General features: G+C 32.4%; 2 protein-coding genes across 4 annotated transcripts in view; one reads left to right on the forward strand and one right to left on the reverse strand.

Annotated features, from left to right (window-relative positions):
- Nucleotides 1–17,900, reverse strand: LOC132721764 (4-hydroxybenzoate polyprenyltransferase, mitochondrial-like). Of its 2 annotated transcripts, none has more exons than XM_060706138.1 (8): nucleotides 17,745–17,900; nucleotides 13,913–14,378; nucleotides 13,510–13,676; nucleotides 12,404–12,525; nucleotides 11,546–11,631; nucleotides 4,467–4,597; nucleotides 1,543–1,731; nucleotides 1–717 (listed from the first exon to the last, which is right to left on the reverse strand). In XM_060706138.1, the coding sequence occupies exons 2-8, from the start codon at nucleotides 14,352–14,354 to the stop codon at nucleotides 574–576; spliced, it is 1,281 nt and encodes a 426-aa protein (XP_060562121.1). In that variant the 5' UTR covers nucleotides 14,355–14,378; nucleotides 17,745–17,900; the 3' UTR covers nucleotides 1–573. The 2 variants fall into 2 exon arrangements, with proteins under 2 accessions (XP_060562121.1, XP_060562122.1); XM_060706139.1 differs by lacking the exon at nucleotides 4,467–4,597 and adding an exon at nucleotides 8,134–8,264.
- LOC132721762 (uncharacterized) overlaps nucleotides 17,855–27,716 on the forward strand; it is a 16,543-nt gene continuing 6,681 nt past the window's right edge. The window contains exons 1-9 of one of the 2 annotated variants that reach the window (XM_060706136.1): nucleotides 17,855–17,986; nucleotides 20,253–20,387; nucleotides 20,953–21,045; nucleotides 21,610–21,690; nucleotides 22,255–22,323; nucleotides 22,814–22,939; nucleotides 23,846–23,905; nucleotides 24,748–24,820; nucleotides 26,522–26,609. In XM_060706136.1, coding sequence (XP_060562119.1) covers nucleotides 20,283–20,387; nucleotides 20,953–21,045; nucleotides 21,610–21,690; nucleotides 22,255–22,323; nucleotides 22,814–22,939; nucleotides 23,846–23,905; nucleotides 24,748–24,820; nucleotides 26,522–26,609 — 695 coding nt within the window. In that variant the 5' untranslated portion in view covers nucleotides 17,855–17,986; nucleotides 20,253–20,282. The remainder of the gene's footprint in view (nucleotides 17,987–20,252; nucleotides 20,388–20,952; nucleotides 21,046–21,609; nucleotides 21,691–22,254; nucleotides 22,324–22,813; nucleotides 22,940–23,845; nucleotides 23,906–24,747; nucleotides 24,821–26,521; nucleotides 26,610–27,716) is intronic. The other variant, XM_060706137.1, reaches the window with a different exon arrangement.

Here is a 27,716-nt window from a genome sequence, read left to right on the forward strand (position 1 = left end):
GATTATTTCATAAGAAAAAGTTTTTCATTTGAACTTCAAAATTTAAATAATGCAATAAGAGCATATTTGCGCACCTGTACTTCATTGATAATGTATATAGCTAAATCTACAAAACTGTTTACCAGTATTTCATGTACAATGCAAGTACAAGTAGCAGCATTTAAGTAAAAGGTCCTGGAAATTTTTAGTTAGGTTACCATTCATTGAATTCTGACCACTTGCCCCTTATGGCTGTGGTTTTGAATCCCAATAGGGATTCTTTCATGCACGGAAGCTATTCAGCTAGCTAACTGAACATTCGTGGTTCTACTCATGTGCCTACTTGTGCACAGAAAGTCATCTGTGGTGTTCCTCCGCCAGTAAAGCTGGAAAGTTGCCATATATTATCAGCCTTAAAAATTCTACAACAAAATTGGCATCCATCTCTGAGACAATTGAGATGTACAAATTTGAGAATTGACATTTTGATTTACAGAGACATAATTAGAGAAAGCCAAACTTGTGTCTTAATAATAATATATTGGTTCCAGCAGGGTAAAGGAGAATTGTCTATATGATGAGTGTAAATGATTGTCATGTTGTTTCTTCGTTTTCCTTTTCCTTCGGCTTTAGTAATGTCCCCATCACTATACCGATGAACAATACTGCACCAAGCTGGGTATTGGATTTGAACTTTTTAAGGCAATCCTCAGGGTTGTTGAGGTCCACTGTGTACAGCTGTAAAGAAATATTTTAAAAATAAAAATTTATTTCTTACAAAAACCATGCTAAAGCTTAATTTTTTCCCCCTTAACTTTTTCAATCCATAGTAAAAACTAATTTTCCATAGACAGTGCTTAAATCATACATGACTCTGCAAGTCAAAAGCTCATGTACATCTACAAGGAAACTATCAAATTTCTCCCAATTTTTTTCCTTTTAATTCAAGGGTTTGGGTTTTAAGTTTCACCAAAACAGCAAAGGTCATATAGCAACTTTTCCAGCTTTACAGGTGCGCCTCTGTGAATTATTTCCAGCAGCAAGGGAAAAAATGCCAACAAAGAGACGGACACAAACAAATATGAGATGACAGGATATGTAAAGCTATTCCATGAGTAAATCTCTTGAGTGATTAAGACATTGTGTAACTAAGTATACTGATTATATTATATTGTCTATACAATTTGGTAACATAACATTCCCTTCAAGAGACTGGAAATTTAAATTGAGGGGATGCAGCTTCCATCTGCAACTAAAACTTTTTAATAACAAGGTAAGAAACTGACAAAACTCCTTTTACAGAATTCATCTTCTTTAATAACTGGGTTGTATACCCTTATCACATACTGGGGATGGCTGAACTTACCAATGTGATTAGTGCAGACCAAGATCAACTGGCACATCTGTGCCTAGCATGCTGGTCTGATCATGGTCTGCACTGATCACTATTTTGTCGGCATTTACTTTGAAATTTTCTCTAAAAAATTATAAATGTTTTGTCTAGATAGAAAGATGGGCAAATCCATTTAAAATGTCTAGCATGATAGTGTAAAATAAACGTACCTGGTGAGCTAAATGTGTCCCAGTTAAAGCTACAGCTGTGTAGTATGGCCAAGTCTGGCCGCACATGTGTCCGGTCAATGTTAGGCAACCAATCATCATACTTGAAAATCCTGTCAGCCAGATTTTGGTCTGATCCCCAAACTTCAGAGCTGTAGATTTCACTCCAATTAGCATATCATCATACTTGTCCTAGATTTGTAACAAAATCTCTATTTTATAATGGATTTGAAAAATGAAAGAATGTACAAATATATATGAATTTTCATAAAAACATTTTCAGATGGATTCTGTATTTATTTCTGTAAATGATTTATAATTGATAATCAGATCTTGTCTTAAACTATTGATTAATTGAACTATTCTAGAGATCCTTACCATTTATATCATTACCCTTATCTTTTCTTTAACTGTTAAAACTTACTTTTTGAGAGATCTTATACCATAATGCTGATGAATTTGTGTGTACTGAATTTGTCCTGGTTTAAACATAGAAATGTTTATTGCAATTTTTTATTTTATTTTAATGCAATTTTTTATTTTATTTTAATACATGTATATAAAACAAAATTGAGCAGCCAGCAGTAAAAGCCTGATCAGACCATAATGGTGTACAGACTGGTCTGCCTCTATCTAGTAGCACATGCAAGTTATTTATATCCCTGCCAGCATTCCCAGAATTTAAAAGATAAAAATAAAAAAATTGCCAGATAAAATGTAATGTGTACCTCTTGCAAAATAATTTCAGAAACCATGTAACAATAAATAACAATAACAACAATACTAAAACAGTAAAATATGCAAACAAGCAAACAGCATGTAAAAAAACAAAATGTTCGGAAAGTATCCAGTATTGCATTAAACATGTCTCAGTATCACATGACTATCATATTTTCATAGAGATTCTGAAATTTCCATATAATAATTTTAATTTGAGAAATTTCAATACCGCCTTGTGGAATGATATCACCTTGTGGAAATAGAAGTTATCCGGAACTCGGCAAATGTGGGTTTTTCCCATCTAACCCTGAGAAGTGAAACAAACCAAACTTTTACTGCTCTAGTTTGAAAGTGCAGTACCGTGTCCAATAGAGTGATTGTAGCATTGTGCTTATAATGATGTGCTTATTATCGATAAATATTTACTGAGTGGTAACTGTATAAATTTGTTTGTAACCTTGGATTAGAAAGGAAAAAACTCACAGCTCAGAAATATCACTAAAGTACCATACTAAATGGCATGGCTCTACATGCATCATAAAATCTTCTTAAAATTGGAATAAATGCCTTGATGCATTATTAAAATATTAACACTTGCAACTGTTGGTTACAATTACAATTGGAGGGAAGCAGTGGCCTAGTGGTTAAGGTGTTTGCCTCTTAACCCTACGATCATGGGTTGGGGTTTTACTATGGTCATGAACAACTTTGCACATATGACACCAGTACTGGTTAGTTCCAGAAAGCAGACTAGGAAGTGATTAATATAAGTTGCCAGAACTTGTTTCACAATCAAGCTTAAATAAATATGTTTCAATTTAACTAAACTTAACAATTAACTGTACTAGAATGATACTTTACTTTTAACCTGGAAAAGTAAAGTTATTATCCTTTCAAAGACGTTTTGATCAGCAACAGATTCTACCCAGGCCTTTTTCCCTCTATTTTGGGAAAACACCACATGGCAAAATTGGGGGAATTTGTGTCGTAAAATTTTCCAAATTGGGAAAATAAGTTATAGTGAAATTTGCCAATTTGGGAAAATATGCTAGCATCCAAGGTGTTACAATTGTTAAAATAAATCTAAATAAATCTTACTTAAACTGTTCAGCTTTTTCTGTCATATCAAAAATACAAGGACAGGCAAAAATGTGTACCAATGTAAAACTGAATCAATTAAAAATCCTGTTTTTATTCACAAAACATGAATATATATATTCTGTGCTATTTCTTGACACCAAAATTGAAAATGCGGTACATTTTCTTTCAAATTGCCGACTTCTAGATTGTGTATTTTTTTTATTTTTTTTTATTTGGGTAAAAAAAAAACAGAATTGGGGAATTAGGCCCATATTCAGACCCATGGGATAGGGGAAAAAGGCCTGAAGATGCTGAGCAACATTGGGCACGGCACATCTGTGTTGTCTGATCATGGTCTGCACTGCTTGTTGTTCAGTCAATACATATTTTGAAATTTTTCCCACAACAGATGAATGGTCTTGTCCAGATTGAAAGATGGACAAGTCTAAGATTAATAGAGTGGTGAAGATTAATTATATAGAAGTTGTGCAGATAAACAATTACACTGAATCTGTGTATCGACTTTTGTGTTTTGTCAGCAATACTAATATTTGTTACATGAATAAAATATAAAGTTATTACCCTAGAGCAATATTAAAATAAATGAATTACGTGCTAACAAAGCCACACCAAGTAACAAATAAAAACAATTATAGTGATATCACCTTATACACTGGGCAGAACAATTATTGCTTTAGCAAAAAGGATTACAGTAAGTTAACATTTTATTTTATTTGTTTTGCAGTTAAAAATGAAAACAATTATTAAATATGTACTTCATATTGCTAGTAAAAACAAATACTTCCAAATTAACTTTTTCAGTCAAATTATCATTAATACATGGTTAACTGAATTGATATAATTAAATTTTAACCTGTTCCATTCTTTTTGTTTAACAATTTATATTATAATAACAGGTTTCCATAGTGAATGAATCTCTCAAGATCATATACCTGTACCTGTATTGAAATTGATACTTCCCATGAATTTCATGGTCAAAAATATTTAAATGTGTACATCAATTAATTTGGAAGCTTAACCTTTACAAATAAAATGTCCCAGCCCAGAAAATAAAGCAATTTCACTACTGAAGAAGACTATAGTAATAGATAAGAACTCATTCTTACTTGATGTGCATATATGGTATCATAGACAAGAGTCCAGAGCAAACAGCTTGCATACAGGGGTAATATAGGCCAGTCTAAATCCCCCTTCACAGCACACCAGCCCAGCATTGCCCCATAGTTGAATGTTAACCCTAGCAAAAAGTTCAGTTTCATTAGTTAAGCATTTTATTAAAACATATAACAATGATGTAGGTATCGCTTCCGACATTTTGAACGCATAGTAACAAAACTAGGTCACAAAATGTCGAAGAAGTTGCCATAGCAACAAGCTGTAAGAGAACGAGTTACAATGAGAAGATAACCCTTGTCTGGAATGTGCCGTGTGCTGTAAAAGGTTATATATGACTATGGCCGGGAATAACGAGTACTGAAATAGCCCTTAACCTGCGGAAGTTCTGTAATGCACGTGTCCAGCTTATACTCGTATCTTAGGAACTATTCTGGAAGCCAATCACTTTTAATTCCAGCAGTTTAAGGGGTAGCTTATTAGATGGAATAATGGTATATGCAGACACAAATTTTACATCATTTTATTTCTTATCTCTTTTCCTGCTGAATTTTACATAATGGACTTGCCAAGTTCCTTGAATTTGGAACAGTCCATTTTTAACCCTCAGTTTGGTTGCAGCAATAAATTTTACGTGTGACTAGGTAAGACTAACATCTGCCAGCAAATCTGTGCTGTCTGATCATGGTCTGCACTGTTAGCTATTTGTTAAGTACAAATCTTAAAATTTTCCCTAAATCTGAAGAATGGTTTTGTCCCGATTGAAAGATGGACAAGTCCATGTAACATATTTAGGGTTATGGGTTAATGGTTAACATACTAAGCAAAACAAAAGTATACTATTTTAAGGGTTATTTCGCATTGCATACTCAGCACTTTACAAGCTGTACAAATATTACTTATGTCGTGCTTTCAGTATCTGCAAAATTTGTGTCAGCATCTGCCATTTTCCCCCCCATATAAACAACTATTTCAGAACAACTGGCACAAGATTGTGTTGGCAAAAAGTTTTAAGCTAAGGACAGATTGCAGATAGAATTGTCAAAAGACACAAACTACAACATCAAAATACAAATTACAAGCTACGACACTGACAAAACTCACAAAACTGTCTTAAACGATGATTTTATCTTTTTATAATTCTTTAACAAAATCGTTTTGTTTGCTTTTTGATGAACATTATCAGTATTCCATTGAAAATTATTTGGTTTTGGTTTTTGCTGAAGCACTGGTTTTCAATAGTATTTTTTGAGTGGCCACATGGCTGAGTGGTTAACACCTCCAACTAATAATCTAATGATTGCTGGTTGCGTGGGTTCAAACCTCGTCAGCCATTGTTTCCATGAGCAAGAAACTTTACACTCATTGCTCAGTACTGGTTGGATCCAGGAAAAGATTGTTAGTGTTTCAATAAGCTTATAGCTACCAACACAATCAAACTAAAATACATTTGTATAAACTAATAAACTAAATATATTTCTGACAGTCATAAACTGTACTTTCAGGATTCTTAAGATTCTTTACATAATTTATGATTTAAAACAAGTGCTTGACCATTGGTTTTAGACATACAGTCATCTACCCAAAACTCCACAGACCATAATTATGTCTCAGACACAAGTCTAACTTACTTATCAGTGATGTAATATTTTTTCTGGTCCTTGAGAATCATTGTTTCCAAAACATTTGATATTGAAAAGTGAATTCTGCTTAAGCCGGAACAGGAGAGATTCTTGAGGATTTTTTTTACAAATCGGAGCTAATCCGGTGCACTGAGTACTTAAAATGTGCCATATATTACTATTATGTGAGAACTTGCTTAGAATATATTTAATCAGTATCAAAATAAGAAACCAAGGAATAAAATTTTATTTATGACCTTGACATGTCAGTCTCAAAAGGCTCTTTTCAATCTTTTCTTGAATGCAGTAGTATTTTACTAATATAAATTGAGTATATAAATGTATATACATGTATAAGAGTGCAAGTTATATAAATGTGTAGTTGTTCCAATTCATTTGAAATAATTTATTAGTTATGAAGATCTTTTTGACAGGTTATATGGCCCTAAATAAACGGTTGTTTGAATATATAATCTGAGCTGTTAGGCGAGGGTTATATTGCAAATAACTGTTTATATAGGGCCATATAACCTATTTAGAATCTCTATAACGAATTTACAATACTGCTAACTTTCTTTATTGCAGAAAAAAATAATTTTATTCCTACATCGACTGTAGCCGTGTATATAGATTATATAAACATCATGATTATCCAATGAAAAAAGACGTTACAAATGTGCAGTATTATAAATTTGAATATAAGGGTGTACTGGTACTTTATAGAAATGTGGTAATTTGTGTCATTTTTTTTATAGGTCAGCAAGCAAATTAAAAAGCAATCATTTAAAACTGGTTTTATACTTTTGATTTAACAAGGGAAATAATCATAAATTTTACTAGGCATAAACTTTCAAATTATTTCCAGATTTCATGCACTCATGCATACCTATAGTTACATAACTAAACTGTTCATTCTGAAATCTACATTGTTTCACATCATATCTTATATGAACATCTAATTACCAGAGGTTAACTTTATTATGTTATATTTGTATACTGAATTTCATCGTTTTTAACCCTTGGCCTGCTGGTGGCTGCATACTCTTCCCTGCGACCAGTGCAGACCAAGATCAACTGGCACATCTATTCCATGCACTGTTCAGTCAATAAATATTTTAAAATTTTCCCTTAAAATTGATGAATGGTTTTGTCAAACTTTATTTTGAGGTGTTTCAATATTAAATGGCTTAACTTGATCAGTTAACAGTTCAGTTTTTGGATACACTACAGTACACCAATGTCCAAGGTTTGCAATTATCCAGGTTGGAATAATCAACCCTATTAAAAAAAATGGACTTTATTTTTTCCAAAAGATTGATAGCCCATGATATTGAAAGTTATCACACTGATGAAACGAGTACAGTAATTTCAGAATTAGACATATATTATGTTACAAATAAACAAGCTGTTAAAGATACACTGTGTTGCGGCTTCTAACATTCATGTACTGTAACTGAATACAATAAAGAAGTAAATAGGAAAGACATGCGCTTAATGGGGCTAACAAAAGCACAAGACATGTAAACTGCTGACTAAAATCTACATGTATAAATGGAAAGGTGTTGACTAGTATATTACCCAGGTATCAACTTATATCACAGGAGAGGAACTGTTACACAAGGGATGAAGTTCTTATGATAACTTGTCAGGAGTTCTTGTGATAACTTTCATGGAGTTCGTCGGAAAACTTTTGTATATACTACAGAAGCACTCGTCAAAAATGGTCATTTTCATCTATAAAAAATGAGTTTTAAACTTTAACGATTAAGCTTGCCTTACATCTTGTATTATGCGTCAAATACTAATACTAATAACATAATATAAGATGTAAGGTAAGCTTTATCATAAAGGTTAATTTAGCACCTAAAACTCATTAATGATGAAAATGACCATTTTTGACGAGTTTTCTGACAAACTCCAGGACAGTTATCACAAGAACTCCTGACAAGTTATCATGAGAACTCCATCCCTTGTGTAATAGTTCCTCCTCCGTGAATATAGTATACCCAGGTACAGACTAGTGAACCTAACAAACTACCTGATGGGAGTAAATAGTGTCGTAAAACATTGTATAGACAACACAAGCTGTATATAGGGGCAACACAGGCCACTCCAAGGAACCTTTGAGGGCCGACCAAGCAATCAGCACACCCCAGTTCAGGGTTACCCCTACAAATAAAATATTGTTTAAAATATCACAAGCTATAAACAACGGCACCTGGTAGAATTCTATAAGGTAAAAAAAGCATAAAGCACCTTCTAGTTTTAAAAATATTCCTTTTTTACTGGTAATCTTGCATTACAAGAACCTTCTAGGAGAGCTCAATATACATGTACTAGTATCTCCGAACTCAATGTTGTAAAATCAACAGACACAAGTCCTGTATTGTAATTGTATGACTCTGTAGTCTCAAAACAAACCAAAGACAGTTTATCCAAAGTCATCAATAAACAATCTAATTTGCAGTAACACAAAGTTTTTTAACTTAATTTTTCTTATAATATCAACATAGGTCAACACCTCTTGTCCAACTAGCTACATTATTTGGACTGGACAATGTTTCTGACTAGTAAAATTACCTACAAACCATTAAGTTTTAAAGATACTTAGTTGCCCAAATGTCCTGTTATAAAATGTTAGACAAAAAAACTTCCTTTCTCCAAAGTTTAAAATTATTAAGAACAATACAGGCTCACTGATGTGGCTTTGCCAAAGCCACTTGTAAAGACAATCATACTCTTTAGTCTAAAATATTTAACATAATGCACTTGTTATAATTTATATTGGGCATGACAAGTAAAGCAAAATAACACCACAAATTTACAGTTAAATCATTTTAAGCAAGAAAATCTAGCTTAAAAGAGCTATAGGTTTTAGAACAATTTAGATATGACAAGTAACAAGAGGGCCATGATGGCCCTGAGGTCGCTCACCTGTATATAGGCCCCCCCCACCCCCAGGCCAATTTTTACCCAAGGGCTTTTATTTGTTTATTTGAACAGACTTGGTAGACACCCATAAGAAGATGTTTCATGCTAAACATCTAAGTTCTAGCTCATTGGGTTTTTTAAAAGAAGATTTTTAAAGTTTTTACTATACACATATAGTTAAAAACAATGACACCCCTGGGGCAGGGCCAGTTTTGACCCCCGGGCTTTTATTTCAACAAACTTTGTAGACACTCACTAGAAGATGTTTCATGCTTAATATCTAAACTCTAGCTATTTGGGTTTTTTTCAAAGAAACTTTTTTAAGTTTTAAGCTTTTGCTATACACATATGAGGAAAATCAATGACCCCCCCGGGCGGGGCCAGTTTTGACCCCAGGGCTTTTATTTGAACATACTTGGTAGACACCCATTGGATTATGTTTCATGCTAAATATCTTAGCTCTAGCTCTTTGAGTTCTTTAAAAGAAGATTTTTTAAGTTTTTACTATATGCATATAGGGAAAATCTATGACCCCCTGGGGCGGGGTCAATTTTGACCCCAGGGCTTTTATTTGAACAAACTTGGTAGACATTCACTAGAAGATGTTTCATGCCAAATATCTAAGCTCTAGCTCTTATGGTTCTTTAAAAGAAGATTTTTTAAGTTTTTACTATATGCATAAAGGATAAAATCAATGACCCCCCGGGCGGGACCAATTTTGACCCCAGGGCTTTAATTTGAATAAACTTGGTAGACACTCACTAGAAGATGTTTCATGCTTAATATCTTAGCTCTAGCTCTTTGGGTTCTTTAAAAGAAGATTTTTTAAGTTTTTACTATATGCATATAGGGAAAATCAATGACCCCCTGGGGCGGGGCCAATTTTGACCCCAGGGCTTTTATTTGAACAAACTTGGTAGACATTCACTAGAAGATGTTTCATGCCAAATATCTAAGCTCTAGCTCTTATGGTTCTTTAAAAGAGGATTTTTTAAGTTTTTACTATATGCATATAGGGAAAAATCAATGACCCCGGGGCGGCACCAATTTTGACCCAAAGGCTATTATTTGAACAAACTTGGTAGACACTCACTAGAAGATGTTTCATGCCAAATATCTTAGCTCTAGCTCTTTGGGTTCTTTAAAAGAAGATTTTTTAAGTTTTTACTATATGCATATAGGGAAAATCAATGACCCCCTGGGGCGGGGCCAATTTTGACCCCAGGGCTTTTATTTGAACAAACTTGGTAGACATTCACTAGAAGATGTTTCATGCCAAATATCTAAGCTCTAGCTCTTATGGTTCTTTAAAAGAGGATTTTTTAAGTTTTTACTATATGCATATAGGGAAAATCAATGACCCCCGGGGCGGCACCAATTTTGACCCAAAGGCTATTATTTGAACAAACTTGGTAGACACTCACTAGAAGATGTTTCATGCCAAATATCTTAGCTCTAGCTCTTTGGGTTCTTTAAAAGAAGATCTTTTAAGTTTTTACTATATGCATATAGGGAAAATCAATGACCCCCTGGGGCGGGGCCAATTTTGACCCCAGGGCTTTTATTTGAACAAACTTGGTAGACACTCACTAGAAGATGTTTCATGTCAAATATCTAAGCTCTAGCTCTTAGGGTTGTTTAAAAGAAGATATTTAAAGATTTTTCTTTCGGTTGCCATGGCAACCAGAGTTCAGCATGGAATTAAATTCTTTGAACAATTTTTAAAGGTGACCACCAAAGGAACATTCCTGTGAAGTTTGGATGAAATTGGCTCAGTGGTTTATGAGGAGATGTCATTTAAAGCAAAAGTTTACGGACGGACGGACGATGGACGGACGGACGATGGACGGACGGACGCCGGACAAAAAGCGATCACAAAAGCTCACCCTGTCACTTTGTGACAGGTGAGCTAAAAATATCACAAAGAAACGTCATATAAATAGAAATACCCTACTCAACTAAAGAATGCAATCTATTAGCAGTAGATAAAATATCTATCTTTAGCTTCAATGGCCTTGACCTGGTTGACCTTTAACCCAACCAAAGTGTATATATGTTCTTGTAATATAGTATATTCATAACAATTTATAATCATTTCAGTCAAGAGGTGAATGCGCCATAGGATGCCGTAAAATAAAAGCAGCTGAAGGGAAGATGGAAGAATAAAACTGCAATTATATGCTTCCCCTTCACAATTTATTTTCACACTGAACATTCATGGTCATAAAAATGCTTTTAAAATTGACATGTTTTTGCAAAGAAACAAGTACCAATGCTTGAAATTTAAATTTTTCCCTGTCAGTTAAAGTTTTTCTTAATTTGTAATTTTTAAAGTTTATGATAATAATATCAGACCTTCGTTTAATAACCTTTCAACTTTCAGAGACAGTTTATCTGTCCAATAAAACACATTAAACACTTTTCACATTAACAAAAAGCTTGACAGTAACATAGATTAGAATTAACAGCACAAAGGAATGAAGAAATTAAACTTGAAAAATAAACTTTGAAATACATACCTAGAACAACTTGTGGCCAGTATGTATAGCGCTTAGCAAGGGGATATGCAATTACCAGAATCATAGATGCTGCCCCAAGGAAAACACTAAAATAAACAGTAAACATCATCAATTGTTTATAATAGTACTTTTTATAGTACTTTAAAATGATCAAAAATGAAAACTTTAAAGAATGCCCAAAACGGGAATTCCCAAAACGGCACAATTCAAAATAATACAGGCTGGGTTTTATTGAGTCTGTTCATGGACAGGAGGGGTTAATGCAAGTTACTGCCCATGCCCTCTAGCACTGGCTTAAGCACAATTTAACTTTATGACAATGTCATAAAATTGGCAAAACTTTTGATCTAGAAACATCCTCAGAAAACTGTTATTATACCTAATATTGTTAATTTTGAAAAGTAAAATTACCAGGTTTAAGTTCAGAATTTTGGGAAAACTGCATGTTTTTAAAGAAAATTTCAATTGGAAAGAGGCCCTTTATCAGATTCAGAGTCTGTTATATAAGCAGGAAAATCACTAACATATACCTCTGTGCTGTATTTCAGTATTTCAGGCACTAACAGGTTCCCGTGTAGAACTACCAACCTTCTATAAGCTAGCTGGTTGACTAAGTCAAATAGAAGAATTTATAGTCCCTGGCAGGATCAAGCCATATGTCAATGGACTTTGAAAATATTTGAGGTATTACAAAAACCTAGTGGTTACGCCAATACTGACGCTCGGGTGACTAATATAGCTCCACTTACTGATATCGAATAGTGAAGCTAATAAGAATTATCCAATCAATTTATTAAGTATGTCATGGTCTAAAGTGAAGGAACAGTGTATAATTGAAATGATAGAAGCAAGAATTACCTGTTCCAGTTTAGTTGTAACAATATTGCCAGAGCTAAAGAAAGGTTGCCTCCAAGAAATACCAGTGCCTGGAATGGTGTGAGCTCTCCACTTGCCAATGGCCGTGTTTTTGTTCTTTCAACCTGAAAATTTTATAATCATAAAACTTTTAATGCTTTTGTATGAATTTCTTAAAATAAACTGCTTAAATAGTCCTTGGGGATGTCCTTGGCCGAGTGGATGCTTTTATTTGAGGAAGTTATACTGCTAGCTAACGGCATGTTGGTGGTTCTACTAAGATGCCTGAAATAATGCACGGAATGGCACCCATGGTCTTCCTGTAAAGCTAAAAAGTCTTAACATAACCTATACTGCCTTGGTGAAACGTAATACACAACCAAACAGTCCATTTGAAGTCTAAGGGATTTCATTAAAATACAAAATCTGAGCTGCCAAAATTATAAACCCTGGTTACACTAGACATAAATGTAGGCTGGCCTGATTCTTTATAATGGTGGCAAAGGCAGTCTGATGAGACTATCTGCCACTGACTGCCCAATTTTTACATATTTTCACCCTAATAAATTTTTACATATTTTCACCCTAATACAGCAAAGGCCGAACTCATGTTTAATTTAATAGGGGTTAACCTGTTACTGCATAAAGTTGACAATATATGATTCAATCAAATAAATTGCCACAATTCAAACTTTACTCAAGATTTGTAAGTTCAGCAATTTTCTCACCCTTTACAAACCTTATTTTTTCTGGCTTTTACTCTGGCTTTAACCAATGTTTGGTAATATAGCAAGGAAAATGGCTTTCCTAGATAATTACCCAGTAATAACCATTTCTCCGCAAGTGACTGACAACTAATAACACATGATTTCTGAATCATCGGTGAGAGACAAATGATCATTAGACTTAATTTCAGATCTATTGTCATGAGAAAAATCCAACCTTGCCTTATGATTGAACTTTCAACCAATTAGAATTATTTTGAAACATGAAATAAGATTTTAACACACTGGCTTTTGGGGAAAACAAAGGCATTACTTACTTTCTCCTCATAACATCACATTTAAGAAAGAAAGTAAAAAACAAGAGTCAAATTTCTAATAGTTTACCTTTTTATCAATATCTCTGTCCCACATGTCATTTATAATACATCCAGATCCTCGCATGATTAAAGATCCAAGGCCAAACAGAGCGAGCAGGTACAAATCAGGTAAATGACCTGCTTGCGCCGCTAGTCCAATACTCCATGTACATGGCCAGAATAAAAGATATGTCCCTAGTAAAAAAATATATCTTAGTACAATATTTTGAAAAACATTCAAATGTATACCTTAAAAGCTTTCTTTACTAAAGGATTTTTAAACAAAATGTTTATTTTCTACAAAACTGTCTCAGAAAAGTATGCTTGCAAGTAATCTCATGTAACAGAAATAATAATTTGCCTAGCATTTGATATAAGAAAATAATTGTGATTTTAACATACATTACATGTCATTACTGGGCACATCTTACCTATTGGTTTATCAAATCGTAGTAGTCTTAAGTATGGCTGTACTTTAGGTGGGGACGCATCAAGAATTGCTTTGGTACCAAAGGAAACTGGTCTGTGATGTATCGAAACATTTGTAGCAGGTAAAATTAACCCGTGTTCAAGTCTTTTGTATTTCTGTAATCTATTTTTATCACATAAATGGTAAATGTCTCTGTGCTGGTGATCCGAGAGTCTGTCTTGCATTAGGTACACCGGCACACCTGATGCGGCTAAATGATTCCAGTTATGTGATAACAAAGTATTCCGGTTATAGCGGTATTTGCACCAACTTTGACCAGATCTATATCTGCCCTCATTTAAGAGTGTATGTAAATGTTTTTTGCTTATTTGTTTAGGAAAGTTAACACATTGCTTAAGCTGTCCAACAACCTTTAATTTGTTCAGTAGAAAATTCGCCTCCATAGCTTTTGTTCACACAGGGATGATCTGCAATGAAAGAAAAAAATCAATCTATATTTCATTTTGGCTATATTCATTTGACTCAGAAATTTCCACCTGAAGATAATATTAATGGTCTTACAGTATGGTAATTAGATATCTCTTAGTCATGTAGTTTCACTGAATTAATTTTGTTTTTCCATACTGAGTGACCACCAGGGCAGTAGCCATATTAGGGAGTATTATTTATGAAAAATGTGTAGGGGTCAACTGGGCTATGTTTTTAGCTAAATACAATTACATTAGGTTTGGGCCATATAGATTCAAATGAATGCACAAACACTTAACAATTTCTGAAATGAAACAGAAAAATGTTAATATTGTAAAAGGATGTAAGAAGAAAGTTGATGCTTGTTGATTTTAGAGTCATGAGACCTCTGCCCGCTAGTGTTTATAAATTGGGCAAATGACTCATTACAATACATTCATCAGTTCATGCAAAACATTTTGTAGCTGTATCTGGGTGGCCAAGTAAAATGTGATTTACATAAAAAATATGTTGTTGTGTCACATAGCAGATTATTCTGTGTCATAAAGCAGATAATTATGTGTCATTTAGCAGATTATTCTGTGTAATATAGCAGATTGTTCTGTGTCATACAGCAGATTGTTCTGTGTCATATATCAGATTATTCTGTGTCATATATCAGATTATTCTGTTATTCTTTGTTATATATCAGATTATTCTGTGTCATACAGCAGATTATTATCTTAATTCTGTGTCATATATCAGATTATTCTGTGTCATATATCAGATTATTCTGTTATTCTTTGTTGCATATCAGATTATTCTGTGTCATACAGCAGATTATTATCTTAATTCTGTGTCATATATCAGATTATTCTGTGTCATATATCAGATTATTCTGTGTCATATAGTAGATTATTCTGTGTCAAATAGCAGATTGTTCTGTGTCATACAGCAGATTGTTCTGTGTCATATATCAGATTATTCTGTGTAATATAGCAGATTATTCTGTTATTCTGTGTCATTTAGAAGATTATTCTGTGTCATATATCAGATTATTCTGTGTCATATAGTAGATGATTCTGTGTCATAAAGTAGATTATTCTGTTATTCTGTGACATATATCAGATTATTCTGTGTAATATAGCAGGTTATTCTGTGTCATGTAGTAGATTATACTGTGTCATATAGTAGATTATTCTGTTATTCTATGTCATATATCAGATTATCCTGTGTCATATATCAGATTATTCTATGTCATATATCAGATTATTCTGTGTCATATATCATATTATTCTAAGTCATATAGTAGATTATTCTGTGTCATTAAGCAGATTATTCTGTTATTCTGTGACATATATCAGATTATTCTATGTAATATTGCAGATAATTATATATCATAATTATAGCAGATTATTTTGTGTCATAAAGCAGATTATTCTATGTCATATAGCAGATTATTCTGTGACATATATCCGATTATTCTGTGTAATATAGCAGATTATTCTGTTATTCTGTGTCATAAATCAAATTATTCTGTGTCATTTATCAGATTATTCTGTGTTATATATGTCATATAGTAGATTATTCTGTGTCATATAGTAGATTATTCTGTTATTCTGTGACATATATCAGATTATTCTGTGTAATATAGCAGGTTATTCTGTGTCACATAGTAGATTATTCTGTGTCATATAGTAGATTATTCTGTTATTCTATGTCATATATCAGATTATTCTGTGTCATATATCAGATAATTCTATGTCATATAGTAGATTATTCTGTGTCACATAGCAGATTATTCTGTTATTCTGTGACATATATCAGATTATTCTGTGTAATATGGCAGGTTATTCTGTGTCATATAGTAGATTATTCTGTGTCATATAGTAGATTATTCTGTTATTCAATGTCATATATCAGATTATTCTGTGTCATATATCAGATTATTCTATGTCATATAGTAGATTATTCTGTGTCACATAGCAGATTATTCTGTTATTCTGTGACATATATCAGATTATTCTGTGTAATATTGCAGATAATTCTATATCATTATGATAGCAGATTATTTTGTGTCATAAAGCAGATTATTCTATGTCATATAGCAGATTATTCTGTGAGATATATCAGATTATTATGTGTAATATAGCAGATTATTCTATATCATAATTATAGCAGATTATTATGTGTCATAAAGCAGATTATTCTGTGTCATACAGCAGATTGTTCTGTCTCATATATCAGATTATTCTGTGTAATATAGCAGATTATTCAATATCATATAGTAGATTATTCTGTGTTATATAGCAGATTATTCTATGTCATATAGTATATTATTCTGTGTCATATAGCAGATTATTTTGTGTCATATAACAGATTATATTATTATGTGTCATATAGCAGATTGTTCTGTGCCAAATAGCAGATTATTCTGTTATTCTATCACAAATAACAGATTATTCTGTGTCATATAACAGATTATTATGTGTCATATAGCAGATTATTCTGTGTCATACAGCAGATTATTCTGTGTCATATAACAGATTATTCTGTGTCATATAGCAGTTTACTCTGTGTCATATAGCAGATTATTCTGTGTCATATAACAGATTATTCTGTGTCAAATAGCAGATTATTCTGTGCCAAATAGCAGATTATTCTGTTATTCTATCACATATAACAGATTATTCTGTGTCATATAACAGATTATTATGTGTCATATAGCAGATTATTCTGTGTCATACAGCAGATTATTCTGTGTCATATAACAGATTATTCTGTGTCATATAGCAGTTTACTCTGTGTCATATAGCAGATTATTCTGTGTCATATATCAGATTATTCTGTGTCATATAGATTACTCTGTGTCACATAGATTATTTTGTGTCATATAGTAGATTATTATATATACAGTATCAGTGATTTCCCTGCTTATATAACAAACTCCGATAAAAGGCCTCTTTAATTTTCTTTAAAATTGTGCAGTTTTCCCAAGAAACTGAACTTAAACCTGCTTTTTTACTCCCCAAAGCAGCAATTCTAATGATAAATTTTCCCAAATCATGTGGCTAATGCCTCTTCTCAATTAAGTGAGAAAATCACTGACTGACTGAGTATATATTTTTTTCTAGAATTACTTTTTTACACTATCCCAACGCTGTGCTGGGTCCCTGTGTCTGCGACATCAAACTGTTTGAATGATATATTTTTGATGTAAAAAAATCAAAGGATATACAACTCATAATTCATGACATGAATATGTAACAGAGTAAAAGCTCTTAAAAAGATAAATTTAGTTCTGTTACGCCTTAACTTTCAGAATAACCAGATAACTTCGTACTGTAAAACCAGAGGACAAAACGAGTAAATCTAATGAAACTTACTTGATATTTTGAGACTTAAAAGATCAATGTTACATATCCATAAAGTGACATTGGTTTTTCAACGATAGACAGTGCAAATATTTGCAAAAAACGCCTTTACCATGCAAGGACCACACTCTCTAAGGGCAAGGTTGTTGTGTAGTAACCTTCACGACAAAGTGAAAAATATACAGCACCGATCAGCTCACTTGTCAGCTCACGTATTATTTTTTGATATTTTGTGATTTCACAGATGATTTAAGGTATTTCAAAACATGTTTTATTTATTAATGATTATAAATGTAATTATTTCCTAAATATATTTACAAAACTAATGGTATTTTACAGCAATTCAATAATCGTTCATAATGTTTTAGTAACCGGTTGCACATATTTTCGGATACAAATAAGATAATCGTATGGAAGCACAGAGGTAGAGGTGTCATCGATAAGGATTTTTGTATCGATATATCGGTAATGAATTATCGGCGATACAGCGATATATCGGTTTATTTTGACGTTTTGCAACAGTAAACAGGTCTATCAGTTCTATAAAACCTGTTCGCTGAAGTCTCTTTAGCTAGAAATATATTTGCATTCGATATCTGATATTTAAAAAATGGAATTGATATCGAATCGGATAACAAAGATCGTTAATACACCAATATCGATTGAATCGATGACACCCCTACACAGAGGAGACATTCCGATTTTTTTCTTGTCGTATCTCGTGGCCGCGAAATATAAATCAGAATCAAATAAAATTCTATCTCGCAGCCACGAGATAATAACTAAGAAAAAAAAGAAAAAGAAAATGCCATCTTGTAAAAAAACTTGTTACCACAAGATATAACGGCTATATCCTGGAATAGACCTCAGGGTCTTAACCAGGAGTATATATTATTTTTATATAAGGTTCATTCCATTTTCTATAGTGTATTATATAAAAGTTTTACTTCTGAAATATTCATAGGGGTCTAATCCAGGAGATTGCCGATATAACTGAGAATAAAAAACAAAAATTGACTATCTCGTTCCCAACAGATATAACCAGGGCTCAAGCTAGGTTCAAAATTTAGGGAGAAGTCACTTCTCCCTCCAGCTGCTTTAGGGAGAAGTGGGGATACTTTAGGGAGAAGTGAGGAGATTCATTTATCGATGTTTGTTGTATGTTATCGCAATTATCTTGACTCACTGTACATATCTTATTAAATGAATTGGATTTGTGTTACAACAGAATATTCAATTTTAATTTAAAAGTAGTTTGAAACAAGTAATAAGAATGAGTATCATGTAATGCAACCATTGCATTAAGTGAAGATAAAAAAGACATAGTTGATTCCTATTATGGATCATATCATTGGTGGATTAACAGTTATTCCCTTCTGATTTACTATTAAAAAGCTTGCGTCGGACATTATATTCATATTCACTTATGTTGTAAAGAAAATGAAAGTAGATAACGAAAGAAACGATCTTTAATTTAACTTCATTTGTAATAAATACAATGCAATACGCCGTCAATTTTATCAAATTTAACTCGTCGACAAAAAAGGTTATCATAACTTTCATTTAAAATTACCGTTACAGTTATATGTCAAGCGGTCCTCTTAATTCTGACAATCATTCGATAGTGAAAATTTAATTGACATTTGATCCGTCCATCATAAATAATTGTTACAGGTAGTTGTATGTTAGCGATTAAATGATTGGTTTGATAATGTCGCCTCGATTAAAACGTGAATTACGATTGGTTTCTCGCACGTATCGGTAATCTCGCCGTGGGGGGAGTCTAATTGTTCCTCGAGTGACTGTTAATTAGACTTTTATGACATATTGGTAAACAAACGGATTAATGACATTTCGCGTTGATTGAGATGCATGACAGTCCCTTTTTCCGGCGGCGAGGGTAAACAAAGCAAACACACACACAACATGTTATTCACAGTTATTGTTATTGTTGGTAATTTTCAATAATGGATCAATAAAATCGGGCAACTTCATCTTCGCTTTCATGTAGGATGTCGGCGAAGTCAGACGGAATTCGGCGACTATTTCGCCCGAATCGCCCACTAGCTCGAGCCCTGATAACTCAGAAGAAAAAAGTTCTATCTGGTGGCCTTGTGGAACTTTTTGATGTTCCTGATTTGTGATAAATAGAATTGAAAGACCCTGGATAAACTAAATTTTTAAAAAAGATGCAAATTGTGTAATAATAAAGTTAGTTGTAAAATAGACTTTGATCACTCAAAGCAAAATACAGTGGAGTTCCTTACACCTTTGTTAATCATTGACAGGTCAAATTTTTTTTAGAGCTTTCATCGATAAAAACAGTATCGACCTAAAACGAGACAGTATTAATTTTTGGCCTAATGAAAAAACATCCAGCCCTAATTGTAAATTAACATCATGTCATGTGTTATATCCAGTGCATTGAACTAATTGAAAACCCTGATGTATAATCATAATGGATACCTGAACCACTTCTATATTAATATTGCTGAATGTTTGTTGTATTTTTTGTTTCAGATTTAGAATTGCAAATGCTACTGACTCAAAATGAAGATTGATTGTAATCCCTTACAAAGACGGCAGATCTTGATATTTGCCATTGGATGGTTTGCTTATGCTTCAACATACTGCTTGAGGAAACCTTTAGGAGTTGTAAGTTGAAAAAACATTAACATTTTCAAGTGGTTTTTTCCACTTATATTGTAGAGGGCTATATAAGGCCTCATTACAATAGAAATTTTCTGTAAAGAGGCTATTATAAAGTCCTTTCCTCAATTTAGAAAGAAAAAACTCTATATTGTTAGTAATTTAGTGTATGGTGACTTGATATACTCCTTTATCATGTTGAAATTCATTGTTGATGTGATCTATCCATACATTAGCATAGTATATCTTTAAAAATCCAAGTTTTGCTATCTCACTGTCAATATATTTATGACTCTTTCCCAAAATGAAAAATGAAAAAAAAATATTGCTTAACATTGTCAAAGTATTAATTCTCTTTTTCATTCAAACATCAAGTTCAACAAAATTAATTTATAAATTTAAGTTGTCGATTTATTTTATTGACTTTAATAGCAAACTTACTTTTACATAGGTTATAGTAAAATTGACTTGATTAATCTTATTAATTTCAAAAAATGATACTTACAGAAAAATTATGTATGTAACAAAGACATATTATTTGGCATGCTGATAAAATGATCACCTATTGCAGGTAAAGACAGACTTAGAAAATGACCTGAAATTCAGTAAAACACAGCTAGGATTGTTGGACACAGCACTGTTACTCCCTTACGCAGTAATGCAGGTAGGATGATCAGATGTGCCAGGATTTGACTAATTTTAAAGGCTTCATTTTGTTTTTATTTTACACATTTTCAAAGCATTATTGTACGGCACTGAGAAATTGGTCATTATTATTTCTTGTATATCAGACTGGTGTTTCCGTTAGTTTAACCCATGTCGAAAATTTCATCTGGCAGATGAGTCTTGTGCTATACAATGGCATGCATAGTATGATGTTATTTTGTCGTTATGAATGAAGTTGTAATTTCAAACTGCAACAAATGACAGATATTATTGATCTGAGAAATTTTTGGTAAAAAAAAAAATTTGTTAAGAAATGCAGTTAATAAGCATTTAGCAATTAAATTGCCAGTGTTAATTTTTTACTGTGCTAAAAGAAAGATTTCTTTTTAAAATTTGTATTCATAAATGATTATTCTCTAAGCCCAAATAAAAATAAAAATTTCTTTGTTGTGTTGCTTTTACAAAAAATCCATTTTTGGGAATAAAGTTGGCATTTGAAAACCCCTGTGTTGAAGTCACGAAATCTATAAATATGTAAATGTAATGATATTACTAATTTTAGATGTTACTTGGATCATGCGGAGATAGGTTTGGGCCAAGAAAAACATTTGGTTTATGTATGATATTATCAGGTATATCTATGGTATGTATGAATGTTATATGATTTTAACTCTTAGCACATGGAATATCAAAGAGGGACCTGTCAATCTATCAATCGCTTTAGTTTGCTTTAATGGTTGAAAATTTTGAAAATTAGATCATATCATGTTGTTTGAATAATTGATTTAAAATGGATAAATTATATTCTGTAGGCATATTAGCATACACATAATCATTATCACATACATATAACATTAATTTCCCATAGGCCACTGGGAGTTATTTTTACTGTTTTAATGAAAGTGTACCACATGACTAAGAAATTTGTACTGTAATAATCTAATATAGGTAACAGTACTTTTTAACAGTATGAAATCTGGTCATGTTGTTGTTTTTTTTTTTTCTCAAAAGTAAAATGTCGGCCTTTTTTGTCTCAGCTCAGTCCCTTATTTTCGAAGTTCAGCATGAAGGCTAAGCCTCGGGTAACAGTATTTCCCTCAGGATGATATATTTACTTTTACCCACGAACCTATGTGTTATTCATATACATTGTTTTATTGTATACTGTTATCATTGTCATTTACTGATATATAATATGTAATTTTAGGCATCATTTGGAATGTGGAGTAATTTCTACATGTTTAGTCTGCTGTTATTCCTGAATGGATCTGCTCAGGTAAGTTTCTCATCATATTATACAACTGGTGATAAGTTTTTCTTACTTTAGACTTATGAAAATACATGTATAGTTAGATACCAGGGCTTCCTTAAGTGGAAGTTTGGGAATCATTTATACGATTTACTTGATTTTGATTTTTGTCAACCAAAATCTAATACCGAAATGAAAATTGATTCTTTTGCACTTTAAACAGTATACATTTTGGGGTATGTGATAAACGAATATTATTTGTGTGTAGGTTCATAACTGAATCATGATGGTTCATCACAAATTTTAATAAAATACAAACAATTCATTTGTTTCATCATGATATGAATTTTTGACTATATGTACAATTAAATTTTTGTCATTTTCATTTGTGCTGAACGACTTACTCTTTCACATATTTGAAATTATTACATTGTACTTTTCAATAACATTTTATCATTGGTCACACAACACAAACTGTTTTTTCTCTGTCAGTTATTTTGCTGTGTTTATTATACAGGCACAGTGCTGGCCCAACTGTATGAAGGCATTGGGATCATGGTATTCTGATAAAGTAAGAAACTCTGTGGCAGGAATGTTCGGAACATGTGCCTTTTCCGGCGGAATTATTGGAACAGCCCTTGCTGTAAGTTGTATAAGGTTTCTTGCAATTTTCTTTATTATGTTAATTGTCTTAATTTAGCAATTATAATTATGATTAAATTATTAACCATTACACTGCTTAATTGGTATTATTGATTTGAAGTTTTTAATTTGGAACTGTCCATTGTCAATCTTAAGGGGTTAAAGTGAATTGGTCTATAATGGAATATCTCTAATACTATAAAAAATTATGTTGATATTTAAGTATCACACATGGCAACAAACCACGAAAAAATTATATGTGAATGTTTTTGGTGAGTGTTAGATATATGATCTGATATGACATATCAACATATAGCAAATAATGAAGTGTACCAGAACAAAAAAATATTACTCATCATATTTATGTCCATAATAAATTACTTTAGAACTCCTTCAACATTTTGTTTGCCAGAAATATTTCATTAGATTAGCCAAATGATACATTTCTATTGTTTTTATTAGTATTTGAAAAACCTGCGGAAATGTGCCCATTGTAGACCAATTCACTTTAAGGATACAAAAAGGTATATTTGATCTCCAAACAGAATAGGGAGTATTTTAGACTAAATGGATTTACAGGCTGGACTTAATATTAGAGATATAAGCAAGTGCCTTTTTTGAAACTGATATCTAACCCTGACTGCTCTAAATATCTTAAATGAACTTGTCCATCTTATCTTCTAATCTGGACAGAAGAACCATTCATCACTTGACTTTTAGTGAAAATTTCAAAATGTATACTGACTGAATAAAGAACCGTGCAAACCATGATTGCATGGCATAGATGTGCGTGTGTTTATGAATGTTAGTTACTGTCAATTTATATGAGGTTTTGTTGAAATTTACTTAAAATAATCAATTGATAAATTAATTTTAGATTTTAAATTTTTTTTTGTTTAAATTACAGGTATGGCTTCAAACATCATATGGCTGGAGAAGTGCATTTCTGACACCGTCATTATTAGTTGTGAGTTGTGTTGTTTCTTTGATTAATTAATGTTACTAATTCATAACTTAAATTTATCGGCCTCCAGCTTTTCTAAAGGTTAAATATGTTATTTTTAGATAAATCATTTCATATAGTTGTCAAATCAAAAGAATTAAGGTGGAAAATGAAAATTGCCAACGATAAAATACAAAAACAATAAGGAAACCCCTCGATACAGCTTATCTACTGGTCCGCACTCTATATTAAGATTAGTAAAGCAAACAATTTGATCCCCTATCTTGGTACACTGGTTTTTCAGATGCTTTATCCGGCTTAATAGTGATAAAATGCACTATTTCAAGATAAAATTAATGAAGTACTTAGTGAATTCAAAAATAAAGCTCTTTAAAGGGTGCTTTATGTGTGACTATATATAAATGTTTTCTCAAAATCTAATCTGACTTTAATTCCCATGTTCCCCACTGCTGTGAGTCTGAATCCCACAATTGACAGGATTCTCTCAGAGTAGGGAGCTACATTGTATCCAGCTAGATTAAAGGAGGTCAGTGGTTCTACTTGGGTGCCCACATTGTGCCTAAAGTAATGGATGAAGGGGTACTTAAGGTTTTCCATGGTTGTGTGACTTAAAACCCAACCTTCTGTTTCGTATTGACATTGTGGTTTTAGATTAATAAAAAGTTAGTATAAGTTATGATATTGAAAATATAATATATTAATTTATCTTGCTTATATATACTGTATGAATATTTGGCACATATCTACTCGGCTGATAAAACATTGAAATATCGCTGAACATTGATTATTGCCATCCACGACAAACTCTATATACTTGTATGAACAAAATGATGTTGTATTTTCAGCTTGGTTTAGGTTTTGTGGTGTTACTGTTTTTCCAGCAGCCAGATGAAGTAAACATTGAGGTGGTTGGGAAAGGTATTCTTGTTTTTAACATATTTATCTACTTTAGTTATGTATAATTGAATAACTTTCTCAACAATAAGGAGTAGATTGATATTATAATTTATTATCGGTTTATACCTAAAAGTTTTCCAATGAAATTTTGGTCATTTTCAGCTGAAGAAATATACATGTATACATCCATATGAATTACTTTGAATTTTTTGAGTTGTTACATAATTACATGTATTTATTAATGTTATATTCTTATACCTTATTATGCCTTTTCTTAAAAAAAATAACCGCTTTACTTATTTATATATACATGTATATATGCATTTTACGTAAGATATACGATGAAAGGCAAATTTAATGAGTGTGCTAATTTAGTTGATTGCATAAAGCCATTTTCCCACTAGACTGCAAGACTTGCTAGAATACAACTTACACAATCAACAAGCCAATGAAATAGCACCTTGGGGTGTCTGTGCCCAAGTGATTAAGGTCATTGACTTCAAACCCTGCTCTAGGTTCCAGCTTTGCCAGCATCTTTGGAATCTTTCATGTGTGTCAGCTATCCAGCTAGCCTAGGGATTGTGGTGGTTCTGCTCAAGTGCCAGTTTGTGCCTGAAATAATCCACATTACTCCACCAGTAAAGCTGGAAAGTTGCCATATGACCTATACTGTGTTGGTGCAATGTAAAACCCAACCAAAAAAGAAAAGAAAAGCACACTCACGCAGTATTCCCTTAATATGTGTGACATGCTTGGTATACAATCATGCAATATATATTTTGTCAATTTAACCGAAAAAATGTCTTTTTAATGTAATTGTGATCTATAAGTTATACATGCACAGGGTATAGTCAATCTTGTATTTAGAGAGGGCTTAAGGGAGCTGCAAAAAATGGCAGCTAAATACAATAGTTTCTTAAGACAAAGAAAGACTTTGCCAGTAACATTATAACTAATCGTATCCCCTTCTGGGAAGGGGGAGGTCAATTTCACTGGTGTTGGTATTGGTATTTTTCACTCTGGATCGCGGCAGAAAGCAACATTGAATTTAGCAGAGCACAATTCAGCCACTGCATCAGCACTGCAGAATAAATGTGTGTGTGTGTGTTATAAGATTAATAAGATAATTCACTGAATGTGACTTAATATATGTTGTTTTTTTCCTTTTCTATTTGGTAACAATATGCATGATGACTAAGTGATGCAATGGAGGCCAATGAAACCATTATATGCATCATATGCTAATATGTTAAATGTTGTTTAAGTTGCCAAAATAAAAAAAGTCAGAATAAATACCAACTAGAGCTGCTTAAATACATTTGGAGGCAGAGAATAATTGTTATTTATGGATTCTATTGGATAATACAAATAACATACTTAATCTAATTTGCATATGCTAGTGGTTTGGGAGTTTCCATGACTTTCACACATGCTTTATGATTTCATCATTGGCTCTTATGTTTGAGTAAGGTGGCGTTGAAATGTGATTCTAAGAAAGTAACAATTAGTAGTGTTAGACAACTGCCAAAATATAAATATGCTTCAAACCTTGATAAATGGTTGCCACGGGCAACTTTACAAAACATTAAGTTTACTTGGCAGTGTGATAATTTGATTGACTATAATCATATGGTATTGTTGATTATGTATCAGAAATAAACATGTTGATGAATTATTTTTCAGAAATGAATTTTTTCCCTTTCATATTTTGGTAATGTCCAGTGTGTTATATTATAGAGTCTATAAAAAGCGCTGAAGGATCATCTAACAACAATACAAAATTATCCTGGATACAGCTGTGGAAAATCCCGTAAGTTTCGTTAAAAAGGGCGGAGAATGGTCTGTGATTAAGGTGTTTGCCCTAAAACAAGGGATTATGGGTGCAAGGTGTATTGTTTGTGCAGGCTGTGCTGTGGGTACAAGGTTTTTCAAGGTCACCATGGGTTCAAGGTCACCATGGGTTCAAGGTCACCATGGGTTCAAAGTTACCGTAGAGTTCCTAGTTTTTCCTAGTATTCCCATTTTTTCCCCACCTTGATCGTAGGTTTCCTTTAAAGTTAAATGCACCTAGTATCCAAAGTTAAATGCACCTAGTATACCTAGCTTGTTATTATGGTAAGTTTTGTTTGTTGTTTTTTTTGACACAAAAACTTGCAACATTTGTGTCACTGGTCTTGCTTACTCAGTATTTACTGTAAAATTATAAATATTTTTTTCGCTCTGAGCAGATTAACATTCTGCCTGTTGATTTTATTAAAAAAATAACGCACTTGTTGCTGAAATGGTGTAAAGTACATGTATTAATGATGATACCGAATTTTCATGATTTGGTGGTAGCAACTAACAGAGTACTAATACATGTTAAAACTCATAGTTTTCTGTTATAAACTCTTATTATGTTTGACTTCATAGTTTTTGTGTTATAAACTATTATTATATTAGAACTCATAGGTTTGTGTTATAAACTATTTTTTCGTAGTTCTTCCCTAGTTTTCTGTAGAATTTAATCCAAGTTTTTACTAACATACTGCTAGAGAGTGTGCTGTGCTAGTTTGAAAGTGATTTGCTTGAAATCTTCTTCTTTCTTTATTCCTACATTATCCAGGATTTTGTTTTACTTTCAAGCACTTGAAAATAGTTGAGGGAGCTGTCCAACTAACAGCTCTTGTTGAAATTTTTAAGTTCACAGATTATTCACGATTGAATTGTTTATAGTGATTAAGTTATGTAAATTTTCTCAAAACTCATATTATCGTGCAAACTTTTCAGAATCTTTTAAATAGTTTCATAATTTGATTATATTTGTAATGAGTCATATGATGAAAATAATTATCTCATTATTGACAGAGAGCAATGGAAATTATATTTCATTGATAAGAATAAGAGATAAAAGAATATCTCATTGGTAATAGTGAGT

The sequence above is a fragment of the Ruditapes philippinarum genome, unplaced genomic scaffold (genome assembly GCF_026571515.1).
Source record: "Ruditapes philippinarum isolate M1 unplaced genomic scaffold, ASM2657151v2 ctg1407_1_1_1_1, whole genome shotgun sequence".
Taxonomy (NCBI): Eukaryota; Metazoa; Mollusca; class Bivalvia; order Venerida; family Veneridae; genus Ruditapes; species Ruditapes philippinarum.

Excerpts from the sequence above, each read along its gene's own strand:
- LOC132721764 (XM_060706138.1), bottom strand. The coding sequence starts at position 14,354 with ATGGAGGCGAATTTTCTACTGAACAAATTAAAGGTTGTTGGACAGCTT. Across the intron at positions 1,732-4,466 it reads ATACCATATATGCACATCAA|GACAAGTATGATGATATGCT; the intron begins GTAAGAATGAGT and ends TTACAAATCTAG. Across the intron at positions 718-1,542 it reads GGACACATTTAGCTCACCAG|CTGTACACAGTGGACCTCAA; the intron begins GTACGTTTATTT and ends ATTTCTTTACAG.